This window comes from Paralichthys olivaceus, chromosome 1 (genome assembly GCF_024713975.1).
Source record: "Paralichthys olivaceus isolate ysfri-2021 chromosome 1, ASM2471397v2, whole genome shotgun sequence".
Classification (NCBI taxonomy): domain Eukaryota; kingdom Metazoa; phylum Chordata; class Actinopteri; order Pleuronectiformes; family Paralichthyidae; genus Paralichthys; species Paralichthys olivaceus.
Genome location: NC_091093.1, coordinates 15263643 through 15277940, shown reverse-complemented (window position 1 = coordinate 15277940; position 14298 = coordinate 15263643). Strand labels below are relative to the sequence as shown.

The 14298-nt window shown below is 40.1% G+C and overlaps 1 protein-coding gene across 4 annotated transcripts; it reads left to right on the top strand.

The window, feature by feature from the left end:
- The first annotated feature begins 1693 nt into the window (after positions 1–1693).
- wt1b (WT1 transcription factor b) lies at positions 1694–13771 on the top strand. Of its 4 annotated transcripts, none has more exons than XM_020098639.2 (9): positions 1694–6351; positions 8120–8239; positions 9352–9451; positions 10727–10807; positions 11488–11593; positions 11765–11909; positions 12258–12347; positions 12766–12849; positions 13019–13286. In XM_020098639.2, the coding sequence occupies exons 1-9, from the start codon at positions 5931–5933 to the stop codon at positions 13138–13140; spliced, it is 1269 nt and encodes a 422-aa protein (XP_019954198.2). In that variant the 5' UTR covers positions 1694–5930; the 3' UTR covers positions 13141–13286. The 4 variants fall into 4 exon arrangements, with proteins under 4 accessions (XP_019954198.2, XP_019954195.2, XP_019954194.2 ...); XM_020098636.2 differs by having other exon boundaries at positions 12766–12858; XM_020098635.2 differs by having other exon boundaries at positions 5580–6351; positions 11485–11593; positions 12766–12858; positions 13019–13771.
- The last annotated feature ends 527 nt before the right edge of the window (positions 13772–14298 follow it).

Here is a 14298-nt window from a genome sequence, read left to right as displayed (position 1 = left end):
AATCCCTGCAGACTCCAAATGTGCAACATGGCGGCGTTTGTATCTGAGAAATTTTGGCTTTTTGTGGATAGTGAAATGAAGTGGAGACGTGTTGTTCAATCCTTATTTACAGTCCATGCTTCACAAAAAATATACTGTGCTTGAAAGGAACTAAGCAGTACTTTTTTCTTTCATAGTGTGTCTCACTGGGGCTGAGAAAGTTGCAGTATCTGCGCATTTCTCTACATTAGAGAGATTACAGTCACTCTATGTTCTGATTGTGGTCATTTGTTGTCCGAGTCATCCTGTTAACATTTGCTCTACTCGCCTCAGACTGAGACTTAAGGGTAAGACAATCGAAACAGTAACCGCTGGAGATATCTGAAATGTTTTATGCTTACGCCCCAGCTGCAGCTGTAGGGTGTGACAGCAGGGAAGAGGCTGTGGTTTACCGGAGAACTGATAATGGCCGGCCTTGATGCTGACACACAGGCACCTGCTGCGATGAGACATACAGTGGGTTATTCAGCAAATTGCAAAAGGACACTGGAAATGACTGTACAGTGGAATACAAAATCAACATCAACTTATTTTTTAATGGTAAAAAACTATCAAGGTAGGTTAAGTTTAAAATGTAATAACAGGCAGCTGATTTGTGAAATGTCTTGTCAGCCTCTGACTTTGAATATATGTCAATAATATAATCCACTCAGAGAAAAAAAATATCACATCATGTCAACAAACTGTTTGCGGAAAGGTTATAAGTGCTATACTGATTCCAAATTGAAATTCAGTATAGCATTAATACAACAATTCAGTGATTTTTATTGGAGCTACTAACGGATTGTGTCAGATTGGACTTGGTAATAAACTGAAAGAAACATGTACCATATCAAAAGTAACTGTGGCTACAAGTTAGCAGTAGAGCTAACCACCATGGAATAATGAACACTCAGGTGTGCTTCCTGTGAATCCCATTCTGCTGACATACCATGATTGCAGTTTAAAACCAATAACTGTTCAACAGTTTTGATCCCTCAAAGATAATTACATGCTTCCTGTTCTGTATTTTTCTTATTGTCAATAAACCCCATTGCAAAAGTCAAGTCCAGCAACAAATCATTCCTAAAGAATATTGTCCGTGTCGCCAAAAGCCAACTCATTCCTCTATAATCTAAAATCTATTAAAACACATAACTGAGGCCACACTGTTGCCCCTGTTTTTTTATGATAAACATTAACACTAATTTATTTTGAGCAGTCCCCACCAAAGGCCCAGTTTACTCCTGTCTAAGTCACGTCTGATATTATTAAGCTTTTTTTAATGAACCTTTAAATTCATGACCCATTTTAAAAGTTGGTTTAATGATAGATGGACTTACGCCTGTTCTTTCACAGGATTTGTTGACCACAACAAAGATTTTCCTTTAATAACTTTTATTGTGCTGTCCCTCCGTACTTTGATCTGACTGTTTATCTTCCTCGCTTAAAAGTATTTCCACTTGTTTTTTATCCTGGAGCCTCCAGCTTGTAAACGAATGTAAATGAACATGTGGGAGAGGGTAAAGGTGAAAGGTGATCATCAACATAAAGAAGCGCTGGTGTGTGAAACATCACTGGACTAGTGTTGTGCCTGACACATGAGCCGTGGAAATCCCTCTCCTCTGTTTCTTATCTCTGCGCTGATATGCAACACTTTGAAGAGCAACTCTCAGAAGATATGAGAGGAAATTAAAAAGGGGCGATTGTTGCGTTCTATGTGGGCCATAGGCAGGAGCAAAGATGTGTGAAAATGAATTTTTAGAGATGATATACATGTTTCCAAATGTTTGCTTCAATGTGTAAAACAACGTGAGATGATGAGAGATGCGTTTGTTTTTATTATCTCAAAGAGCAGGAGCTTGGCTCTCACACAACCCAAACACTGTTCTAGGAACCTCATTGAGAGAAGACAATATAATTCTTTGTTTTTCTTTGGTTTTCTTTGGTTTCCTAGAAATGCTGCTGCTGCTGCTGTGTTTGTTATCAGTGTGTTTCCATACCCACGCAGACAAGTGAAGGACTAGGCCTTTTTTTTATGCCACTGTCAGCACATCAAAATAACACCTGTTGCTCTCTGGCACTTCTTTTCCGCAGGCTGTTTTGATGATCATATCGTAGCCACAAAAAAAAAAAAAACGGATTACTTAAATTGTAAAAAATGTAAATAAATCAAATCGTTTTAAATCGCCAACGCTCTCGCTTTAAAAAGGAGCATCATAATAAACTGTCTATCTTCAGATGCAGTAGCACGAATACAGATGATTATTAAAATGGAAAAAGTAATTTCTTTTTCATGTGCCCTGCCAAGTCACATATCTGCGTAGTTTATCATGCGTCTCTCTGGCTGGAGCCAACCCCTCTCAAGTTGCCTGTTACTCATCGCGGTGTAGAAAGCTGGAGTCTAGTGTATTTTTTTGTTAAAGGTCAGAGGCAGTATTGACCATTTCCCTTCCTCGGCACGGCGTTGTTGTTTTAAACCCTGAGTTAACCAGAGAGCGAGCTGAAGAATGGGTGTATTTGGGGACTGCCATCCGTCATAGGGGCTGAAAGGCTTGTTTTCTCCCAGCCCCCGTCACATTTGATGCATCCCTGCTAAAGACTCCGCTGGGGAAGACACGGCCAGCATTTGCCTTGGCTCAGAAGCATATCCTCTCTCTCTCTTCCTCTCTTTCTCTCTCTCTCTGATTTTTGGCAAGATACTTTTAATTGTGCCACAACCTTTTGTACATGTACTACATTATTTAGTGTTTCTGTTTGTTTGTAGTGGGCTGACCACAGGAGGGTTCTTTTTTTTCAAACTGTTTAGGGAGAAATTAATTTTCTTTGCTGCTATTTTGAAATCAGCTACGTGGACGTCCTCTGGATGTCGGAGTGATCCCCAGGGATACGGGTCTGCCTTTGTGCTCGTTTGTTTCCCAGAATAGACTAAGTCAGAGAGCACTTTATCTTTTCCGTGACCAGGAATCATCCAGAGAAATCTGTGTTTATCTTTCAGAGGTTATGACTGTTAGAATGGATGTCATCAGATATGCTTGGATTATTAGATTGTCAGATATTTCTTTGTTTAGAAAAAAACGAAAATGGTCAAATAGGGTTTATTGTTGTCCTGAAAAGAGTTAGTGTCAGTATGTGTTTTCAGAAGAATAATTACTGCCCTCCCCCCGCACCTGAAACTGTCAATTTGACTTTCACAGCTGACAACATGTCGTAAGAACTAGTTCTGTTAAAGATTAGGTTAGGTTGTTACCCCTGTCCAGCTGTGTATTGGTTTGTTTGTTTGTGAACAAGATTACATAAAAACAGAAGACATGGTGGAAGGATGTGGGTCAGGGAAGAACCCTTTTTTGGTGCAGATCTGCTTTAGGGGGTGGATCCAGGATTTTTTTCCCCCACTATCTTTAACATTATGAGATAGATTGCATTTTTTGACATTTTCACAATTTTACCAGGGAATAGTTCATGGATCTTGATGAAAACATCATCATAGATTTCTATGAGGGTATGAATTGTGGAGCAGCCTGGTTCAATTGAGGGGATTGTTGGGCCTTAGCCGAAGTAATCGCTCTACTTACTGCCATTCTAGTTATATTTTTTATTATGTGACTAAGAATGTGGCTCTGTCTGTTACTGCAAAGTCTCCACCAGTTAGTCTGGTAGTTCACCTTCCAATCACAGTGTAATCAGCATCTGTGGAGCTGCTTCACGTGATCCATCAATTGAGCAGAAAAGTCACCAAAACTGGATTTAAGTGGATTTATCAGTGATTGTGCAATTCCGACTTTTAGGTCAACAGCAGCAGCCTGTGTTCATGCTTCTTCAGCAGTTTGTCTGCTGATTTCATCATTTTTAGTGTGTTTTGTTTTTTAGGATTCACTCTCATTTTTCTTTCTTCCTTCTCTTTGCCCATTTCAAGTGTCCGTCTAACCCCTCCCACCGCTTCTTCGAAAGTTGAATTAGTGGTCACTTGCGTTCACTGGAATCCTAGACTGTAAAAGTCCAGATGGTGTTGAGAGGAAGTGGCAAACACTCTTCACCTCTCAACATTTTCAATGGATTTTTTTTAATACTATGCAGAGTGTATGATTTCATAAAACAAATGTAAGCACTTTGTAAAACTAACTCACTGGTGCATAATTTATATTACACCTAAGATTTTTAAATCAAGGGTCAAGCGAATAATTTAAATTCACAGAGATTAAGGTTTATACCTCTTTCTCATATAGACTTTAAAAGGAAGTGAAGACAGAACTGAGCATTATGTTCTCATCACTGACTGTTGTGCTCCACTGGATGTAGCATAGTAGTTTTTGTCTGATTGAAAAACATGTTTCATACTTTAAAGTAAAGGAGGGAACCAAAGTGGTGAACTGACAAATACCATAATGTTAAAAGATCCACAGCAGCTGTGTAGAATTCAGAGGCATATTTCAACTAACTGCATTCTGTAGTTCTACACTGAGTTAAGGTCAGAACCCCTATCTCTTAAGTGCTCTCTCTCTCTCTCACACACACACACACACACTCACACACCTCCCCCTCCCCTCCACTAATAAATAATTATCCTTTTGTGTGATGTGGCTTTGCTCTAAGGCCATGCAGTTTGCATGAAATAGCTTTTAGCAAAACAGTGCTATTACTAAAATGGGATAATTCATTGTTTCCTGCATGCTTCATTGGAATTAACATAATAGTAACTAGAACTCTCAGTTGAGTTTAAACCTCCGCCAAGGCCCAACAGTCCCCTTATGAAAGTACATTTAAGATTATTTTAAATTTTAATTTGAATGAAGATCTGCACAATATTGCATTGTGTTGTATGCTATCTTGTTAAGACAAAAATAATAAATACGATAATAATTAATTAATAAATAATATAATTAAATAGGATAATACATGTACTTGATAATTTACTTTTTATATACAGGCTATGGTCTTGCCAAACCAATCGGGGTATTGTGTGACTCATCCATTTTTTTCGCTTTTCTCGTCTCTTTTCTTAACGTTGTTGCCTCATCTAGTTAGAAATAGAGTTTCAAGTGGGAAATATTTCATGAGTCACAAGAATCAGAAATGATGATGAAGAAAATGTTGCGAGAAACACACAGGGTCAAAGGCAAACCTTTTTACATAAATGAAATTGTTTTTGTTAAACTTTGAACCTTGTTAGTTTTAATCAGCTGTACATGTACAACACACAGATGTGTATTAGTGTATACACACAGGAAATTTGACATTTTCAAATTTCAAACAGAGTTAATCACAATTATAATGCAAACGCAGACAACAGCATGATGAGGACTTTAAGTAACCACTCTTTTACTTGTTGTTGTCCATACTATAAGCTCTCAATTAAACACCTCAAGCATATTCATAAAAACGAATGCAACTATTCATTTTGACTGACACTTGAACAAAGAACTGAAAGCAACGCCTGCTCATGCAAATCCTCTGTTAGTCAGAATCTGGCCAGGGAGTCATCTTCTTCTCAGTCTCCTTCGCTCCTCCCCCTGTCCAATGAGTTATGCACTATTTGAGCCTTCAGGAGAGTAAGGAAAGCCAGACATTATAGAGACAGAGGGACAAGGCACTGTTACCCTCACTGACTCCTACTTCAACACCACTGCAGATACACAGGGAGCTTCAGATTTGGCCGATTTTATTCACCATCGCGTATTCAACCAATGCTGTCATTCTGTTCATCATTTGGTTGAAAAAGATGACTCCTGTAGTGATTTGTGACAACTGATGTTTGTTTCTGTAGAGGACTTTCCTTCATGCTCATTGTCTCTCCAGGTTGAGTTTTTGTTGCGCTTGTAGGAGTTTATCACTGTAACTTTTTGATTTCCCATCCTTGTCCTTCACTGGAATACCATCATTCTTCTGTGAACTGTCTCGAGCTGCCTTCAGAAATGCTGACTGAACCGTATGGAGCCATGTCCATGGGGTCAGACGTTCGAGATCTGACCCTCTTAACTCCAGCGCCTCCCATGCCATCCTTACCAGGAGCTGGTGGCGGCTGTGGGATGTCCGTTGGCAGCGGCCAGTGGACTCAACTACTGGACCTCCACCCTAGCTCTCCCTACAGCTCCCTGCCCTCCCACCCCTCCTTGATCAAGCAGGAACCAGGTTGGGGGACCGCTGACCCCATTGAGGACCCTCACTGTGGACCCTGCGGAGCCTTCACGGTGCACTTCTCAGGCCAGTTCACAGGATCAGGCCCCTGTCGGGTTGGAGCCTTCGGAGAACCAACCACAGGTCAACCTAGAGTGTTCCCCAATGGGACCTACCTGCCCAGCTGTGTGGACAGTCCCCCTGCAGCCAGGAACCAGGGTAAGCCTGCTGATTACCATTCCCACCTTTGTCTCCTCTCATTAGCTTAGTTATGTAGCGGCCGTGAAACATGAGGAGCTGTTTTCACACTCTAATCAATGAAATTCAGGTGTTATTACAAGCCAGTTATTTCACATTTCCTGCCATGTGTTCATAATGTGACTCCGTGTTTAGGGTTTTTCAACAGTATTGTGTCTGAGCAGGATGCTATGAGCTGTCCCGGGTCATTCTGTCCCATGTGAGGAAGAGGCTGACAGATTTCTGGTAATCATCTGGCAGAGATCTCCAGTGATACCTCTCCACTGGGGTTTAAAGTGTTTTCTCTGGAGAAATGATTTTAGTGACATGGAATTTAGTCACTCACAGAGTCACTACAGCAGTTTTTATTATTATCGTATATAACTGGTAATTATATTAGTGTTATTTCAAATGTTTTATGTGTTTAATTTGAAATTCAATGATTAGGTAGATCTATAAGGTTTTACCAGGTTTAATTACTGCATAGTATGCATACTAGTGGATACTTAAGGTCTGTAATCACACACATTCAAAGTGCAGGTTCGTCTGTATGATTCACATTCAAGTATTTTATGATGCTGTGTTGATTAAACAGCTGCGCACAAAAACTTGGTATCAGCACATTTTGCACTTTTTAAAATGAGGTCTCATCATAAAAATATTTGAGTACAGAATTTGACACCCTGGAACTTAAGAAAAATAGTTATTTTGTTTGTTTTGGTAGTTGTGTTACTTATTTCATATATTATTATTTCTCACACGCTTATTTTTGCTATAGTCATACAAGCCGTGGAAAGAAAATAATGCCATGAATCCCTAAAATGGACTTGTTGCTCTGGCCAATATATCTTTTACTTTTTTAATGCTTTACCCACACAAAACGCATCTTAAAATTATTTTAATAATTATTTTAAACAAATTTAATTGCTGTGTCCTGTGCTGTTTTAACATACAGTGGATATGATATATCTATGTGTGCTTACTGCCTGTTGGGGTGCGTCACTCAGAGGTCAGATATTTAAACTTGTCGGCTGATGTGACGTTGACAAACAGTACGCTTTGAGTCTTGTTTTCTCAGTGGAAAGTGTTTTTTGATGAAGTGATAAAATGCTAAGAGTAACATTCTACAGGCTGCAGGGATTTAAAGAAGAGTTTGTGAGTCACTTTTCTTTAAACTTTTCAAGATCCCTCCGGGGCTGGACTCAGGATACAGGCTCTATGTGTAGACACACATCGCATGTGGTTGTATGATTGATTTCATGTGCTAAGTCAGATTAGCCACCCTGCTTTTATTCAGTACACACTGTATGCATTGTTACTATATATTATTACCTTTTTGCAGTTATATACAAATGTAATAAATTTAGTATGTGTGCAATTGCTTTCTTCTCAATGTTGTTTTTTTTATTGAGAATATTCTACAGTGGCTCACCTCGGTCTATCAGAGGTGTATTTGCCAAATTTCCTTTTCCATCTGCCTGAAACCACAAGGCCAAAGATTGATGGCTGGAAAAAATAGATATGTTACAAGGAAAGTGGATTTAGTCATCTGACGAATGTGTCTCTGTAGTAACCCTGCAGGCACTTAGAGCTTCTACCAGGAGGTTTCAGATAAACTGCTCAGATGCTGGAGAATCTGCAAGCTTCAAACTGCTACAGTCATTTGTGAGATGGCAATCTAATGACTCGACCAGGCAAATAAGATCCTTTTAACTTCCACTTCCTTCTCTCTTTTGTTTTCTTTTCTCAGGTTATGGAGCGGTGGGTTTGGACAGCAGCCCCAGTGGTCACGCTGCGTCCCACCACACCTCTCAGCTCTCCAGCCTCTCCTTCAAACACGAGGACACACTGTCACCGCCAAACAACATAGGTAACTGTCTGCATCCCCAACGTCTTTCCACTAAATTGACTCGCAGACTGGGAGGCTGTCCTGTCACGGCAAGGTTATATAAGTAACCTGTCACTTTTCATATCACAACAGAGTCGCTATTTTCCTTCATCTCTCTCCATCTTGTGTGCGTGTGCGCACACATTCATGCCAACAGACGCACACAAACACACTCCTTCCTCTCACTCTTTAAGCATACGTATGGTGAATGACTCTGGAAGTGATAACTTGAGGAAACAGCTTTATGTGACTGCTGGAATGTCAAAAATTGTCTGGGGACTAATATACTATACGAACCTGAAAAGCACCACTGTTATTAATTGTCCTTTTCTCTCTTTGACAAGAAGAGCTGTGTCTGACCATGTCTTCAAAATGAACTACTATTCGTTATATTTATTTATAAAGAGGAGTGAATTTGAATGTTTTTACTGGCAAGTCTTTTTGGACAAGATCATCCTTTGGAAACACACTCGTAAGCTGTTGTGGAACAATGGAAAGTGTGCAGCTGTGCAATTAGCAATTTTTCAAAATAAAGTCGAAACTATGAGTTGCTTAATCAACTAGTTGATCACAAGAAAAGGAATTAGGAACAATTTTAATAATGGATTAAAGGGCGTAACTTTAGGTTTGAACATTGCGCCTGAGGTCAAATAGGTCAGACATTATAATACTCTAATTTCTTACCAATATGTATTTGATAGACCAAAGAAATAATAACTATCTATACGTCATACTTGCCAGATAATACCAACTAATTACTCGCCAAAGTAACTACAGTAAAAAAGTTAATCTTCGTTCATGCTGCAAATTAAATTGAATGGAGAAAACCAATCACTTTATTGTTTGTTTTATAACAGTCAATCTTTTTCATTCAGTGTGACAGTATGAATATCGTGGGGGGTTGTTAGGCATTGGCTTAGCAACATTACTTAGAACCCACCGCTTTAGAACTGCTTTTTATCTGTAATTACAATGTGTATTTGGAAGTTATTTGATTTGATTTTCTTTCTCTGTTTTTTTTTAACATTTGTAAACTGTATTTGAGCGTTGATTAAAGTATTGTATGTATAAAATGCTTTATTTATTTATTTCAGTTGACCAGCAGTACGCGGCGCCTCCTCCCATGTTTGGTTGCCACAATCCTTCAGAATCGTGTCCGAGCAGCCAGGCGCTGCTGCTGAGAAACTACAACAGGTACAGTTACTTGTCTCTATATTTGACTCCTGCTACACTGAATTCTCTTTCAGAGGAAATTCTACTCTCCCTCAACATTTTCAGACAAACAACATTTAATGTCAGATTTATGGCCCAAAAGCAGCCTTGCATTTATTCTCTGCTCTCTGAGGTGTGATCTCTCTGTGATCCTGTGTTAAGCCCTGCGTCTACACTGTCAAATTTGTTCTGAGGTTAAGTGTTGCCCACTGGTGCTCAGCAGGTCAAAACAAACACTTGAGTGATCTACTGCTGATGTGTCTGAATCCACCCTGAGGAAAAATGAGGAGAAAAGTAAAAGAAACAAGTTCAGTGAAAAGTGAAGTGACGGGAGGTGGGTACAGCTAGGACAGGGAGTCTGCTTATTCTAACCTCTGAATGTGTTTCCAACTTGTTTTCATTTTGATGCAAAGCGTCTCAAAGGGTAAATTGGGTTGAAATTCTTTGAATGCCGCCCTGCGATGTTGTTGGAGGAAAGGAACATGTGCTCTCCAAATACTGGAACAGCAGCTGATAAGAAGGGGGAAGACTTCACTGTTGCTAGTGCGTCCGGCCCGAGCTGGAAACCCTCAAACAAAACAGAAACATGCACACACACACTAACACACACACACAGACACACACACACACACACACACACACACACACACACACACACACACTTTGTATATATGTCAGATATCAGTGAGTCTTTCCACAGTGTAACATAGCTCAGAGCTGATTAGTGAGCCATCGTGATCTTTTCCTCAAGGACTTCTCAAGGAATGCTGTCCAGAATTCCCCCAAAACTATTTCCCACCTTTAATGATACTGAGGACGGAGTGATGTCATGCACCGGGCCGTGGTGTGCTAGGCACCGAAGCACTCACCCCCGCAGAGTGCATGATTGCATGTCCAAGTGTGTGTATCTGTACAACACACCAGTGCGGTCTGCCAAGGTAAAGAATGGCCCTGAGCCCACGTTTTTTAATGAAGCCAGTGAGGAGTGTGGTGGGTGGACAGGATGTGTTAATAAGCCGACCATTTGGAGTTCCCCCTGAATGAAATGTCTTCATTATCCATATAAGGGAAGAGATAAGACAGGAAGGACACACTGTAACATTAATATTATCAGTGATTTATAATTTCTGGATTTTCCCAAAAAACGACTTTTCAACAAAGAAACACAAAAACATGTATTCCTACAGCTAATCTGGTTTCATTACCTTTTAATTTACTAATATATTATCATATTCCTGTTTCTTATGTTTCCCTCAGTGACAACGTATACCAAATGGCATCTCAGCTGGAGTGTGTAAAATGGAACCAAATGAACAGCCTGGCATCTTCCATGAAGAGGTGAGCGTCTCGCTTTCTTTCTCACTCTTTCTTTCTTTCTCTATGCGATACTATATTCTTATATTCTTTGTGATGGTGCAGAGGAGGAGGAAGAGGAGGGTTTGACCAGATGTCTGTTGGCCTACTGCCTGAGGAAATCAGGAAGAAGAGTGTGTGTGTGTGTGTGTGTGTGTGTGTGTGTGTGTGTGTGTGTGTGTGTGTGTGTGTGTGTGTGTGTGTGTGTGTGTGTGTGTAAAAAGAACATTTTGACAAGACCTCATCTCTTAAAAATTGTGGTTTTAGATTTGAAGCTCCCCAAAAACTTGTTTTCAAATCTTTAGACACTTCTCAACATGAAATCGTATTCATGTAATTAATTTATGTAATCAATCATGGAAAGATAGAATATTGTATACCATATATTGATATTATTATTATTATTAACTTAAACATAGTTGTAGTTAAGTTGTGATGTTCAAAAAGTGTGCTTGCTGTTAAAGAGGAAAATATTTCTTTTATTTCTATTTCTATTTAATGAATTGAAAACAAACAGTTTCTTGTATTATTATGTTTAAAATGTTGACTGTTTAAATGTTAAGAACAGAATCTAGTATAGTGTACTACATTAAACTATACTGCACTATAGTGTACCTATAGTAAAAATGTGTTTTAATTCAATTTAATTATTTTTTTCCCAGCAGTGTTCATGCAAACAGTTATGACAGTGACCCCGCAGTCCCACCTCCACCTATGCTTGTCAGTGCTCAGTACCACATACATGCACACAGTGTGTTCAGAGGACTACAGGTCAGTTTACACTCATGCAAAGTGCTGCACATACATACATACATACATACATACATACATACATACATACATACATACATACATACACAGTTATACAATAAATACAAACACAACATGAACATATCTACCATGAAGCCCTCTTTCTCTTCTTTCTATCCTCTCTTTCTAAAGGATGTCAGACGGGTACCTGGCATCACTCCTCCTGTTGTGAGGTCAGAGGCCAATGAGAAGCGTCCATTTGTCTGTGCTTATCCAGGCTGCAGCAAGAGATACTTCAAACTGTCCCATCTGCAGATGCACGGCCGCAAACACACCGGTGAGACGATGTGATTTACACCACTGACTCCTGCTCGGACCACGTCAGACAGCTTCCCCTCATAAATTACAATGACAGTCTGGAAAAGAGATAAAACCATCATGTGTTTTATGAGTGAGAGTTTGTTGCTCAGGTTTGAGTGTGTGAAGCTGTTTGAGTGAAAGGTGGATCGATAAAGATGGAGCTAACTTTACCCAGATAAATCAAATCTAATCACGTAACACGATGGTACAGATGTGAAACTGGGCACAGGGAAAACAGTAGAAGTACAAATGATACAGATGATCTTACAACGGGTGTCAGTGATGATTATGATGCTGATAATGATGTGGGTGTTTTATTTTGCAGGAGAGAAACCTTACCAGTGTGATTTCACAGACTGTGGCCGTAGATTCTCTCGCTCAGACCAGTTGAAGAGGCACCAGCGCAGACACACAGGTAAACAAGTGTCAAATGACTGCATCTGTACAGGAGGACACACTGAGCTCACCCCTTCAATATTATTTTGTCAATCAAATTTAATCCAGTGCAAAATACCGTGACTCAAAGTTTAAGCAACTACCTCTCTGACTCAGTCCTAACAAAGACATAATAATGCTGAGTATTTATTTTTCTTTTACCATGTAAATCCTGGTTTCAATAATTAAAATATAAATAAATATGTTTGATTAATTGAAATTATTGACAATGGTTCACTTCATATAAGGGCCAAATCATTATTATGTCTTTAAACAATAATTTTCTTATATTTTTTCTGATATTAGAAACTTTGTCAAGTGACTCATTTGTAAAGTATTTAATATTTACAGTGATCTAATGAAGTATTTAAACATTTGACACCCCCCCCCCCCTGTAGGAGTGAAGCCCTTTCAGTGCGAGACGTGTCAGAGAAAGTTTTCACGGTCAGATCACCTTAAGACGCACACTCGGACTCATACAGGTAAAACAAGTGCGTATACCTTTATTTTCTTCGTCTCCATTCTCTTTTTGTCTGACTTATTTGAGTCATGCACAACAAAACCCAAGCTTGAATTCCCAGGGCTTGAATTTACTCTAAAGCAACAATTTCTCTTGTTTTGTGTTTTCCTTGTTCGTCCCCTCCTTGTCAGGTGAGAAGCCCTTTACCTGCCGCTGGTCCAACTGTCAGAAGAAGTTTGCCCGCTCGGACGAGCTGGTGCGCCACCACAGCATGCACCAGAGGAACCTGACCAAGCTGCAGCCTGCCATCTGAACAGCGAGGAGACGAGGAGGAGGACGAGGACGAGGAGGAAGGTGACAATACGTTGCCAGCTAGTAGAGAGAGATGCTTGGAGCCTGGTCAGCGGTTACGGTGCCTTGTCAGACTCGCTGAGGGGATGAGCACAGCTGATGCCTCCATCAGCCACGCAGATGACGTCGGGAGCAAGTACTCACTGATGATCAACGAGATCCCCCAGAGGCACCTCCAGCAGCGCTCGCTCATCTGACTTTAAAACTCAGACTTTGAAAGGATACGGTAAATCTGAGCCAAGAAGATTATTATATGGGATGAAAAATATTGATTTTGGAAATTTCAGTACACTTGCACTGGCTTTTTGTTTTATTGTTAAAGTTGTGTCACCTTGAAAAATGTGCTGGACCATGTAAACTGGATTTGGGGAATGGACAAACTGTCACTTTTTTGTCCATGAAGCTCAGCAGAATTTTTGCTTTTGGGGGAATTTGAACATATCTATATTCTTACACTCACCACCACCAAACTGCCCTGTATGTGTTTGTACTTGCTCACATTTATAGACATTCCTTTTGTATTTTCTGTGCTTTTGTACGTTTATAAAATGTCGTTCTACATCAGTTTTAAGAATAAAAATATGTGTGCTATAGTGCGCGTGTGTACGATAGAGGAAAAAAAGGGCCAATGTTGTTGTTGTTGTCATGACTAAGAGGCCACCTATGAATGGGGGAGCTGGGGCATAATGGGTGGGGTGGGGGTGGTGGGGTTGTTGGGGTGGTGAGTGACAGACAGTAAAACAGCACCCCAGCCGTGACTCTGACAGGGTGCAGGTCTCACCCTCCTAAATCTCCAACACACATCTTCATAACCACGAACATCTGGAGCCCAATAAATCTCATTAGAGAAGACACATACCTCAGTGTCACCTGGCTCTATACTTCTGCAGGCACACACACACACACACACACACACACACACACACACACACACACACACACACACACACACACACACACACACACACACACACATCCCTGTTGTAAATAATAGCCTCTGGTTTAAAACAACACTTTGCATCCTTAATCCACATGATGGCAGTATCAGCCTTTTCACTTCAGCAACAGACCCTGTGAGTGAGATGCTACACCTCAGTCCTTCTTATAGCCCACATCCACC

Excerpts from the sequence above, each read along its gene's own strand:
- wt1b (XM_020098635.2), top strand. The coding sequence starts at position 5,931 with ATGCTGACTGAACCGTATGGAGCCATGTCCATGGGGTCAGACGTTCGA. Across the intron at positions 9,452-10,726 it reads CTGCTGAGAAACTACAACAG|TGACAACGTATACCAAATGG; the intron begins GTACAGTTACTT and ends TGTTTCCCTCAG. Across the intron at positions 12,859-13,018 it reads GACTCATACAGGTAAAACAA|GTGAGAAGCCCTTTACCTGC; the intron begins GTGCGTATACCT and ends CCTCCTTGTCAG.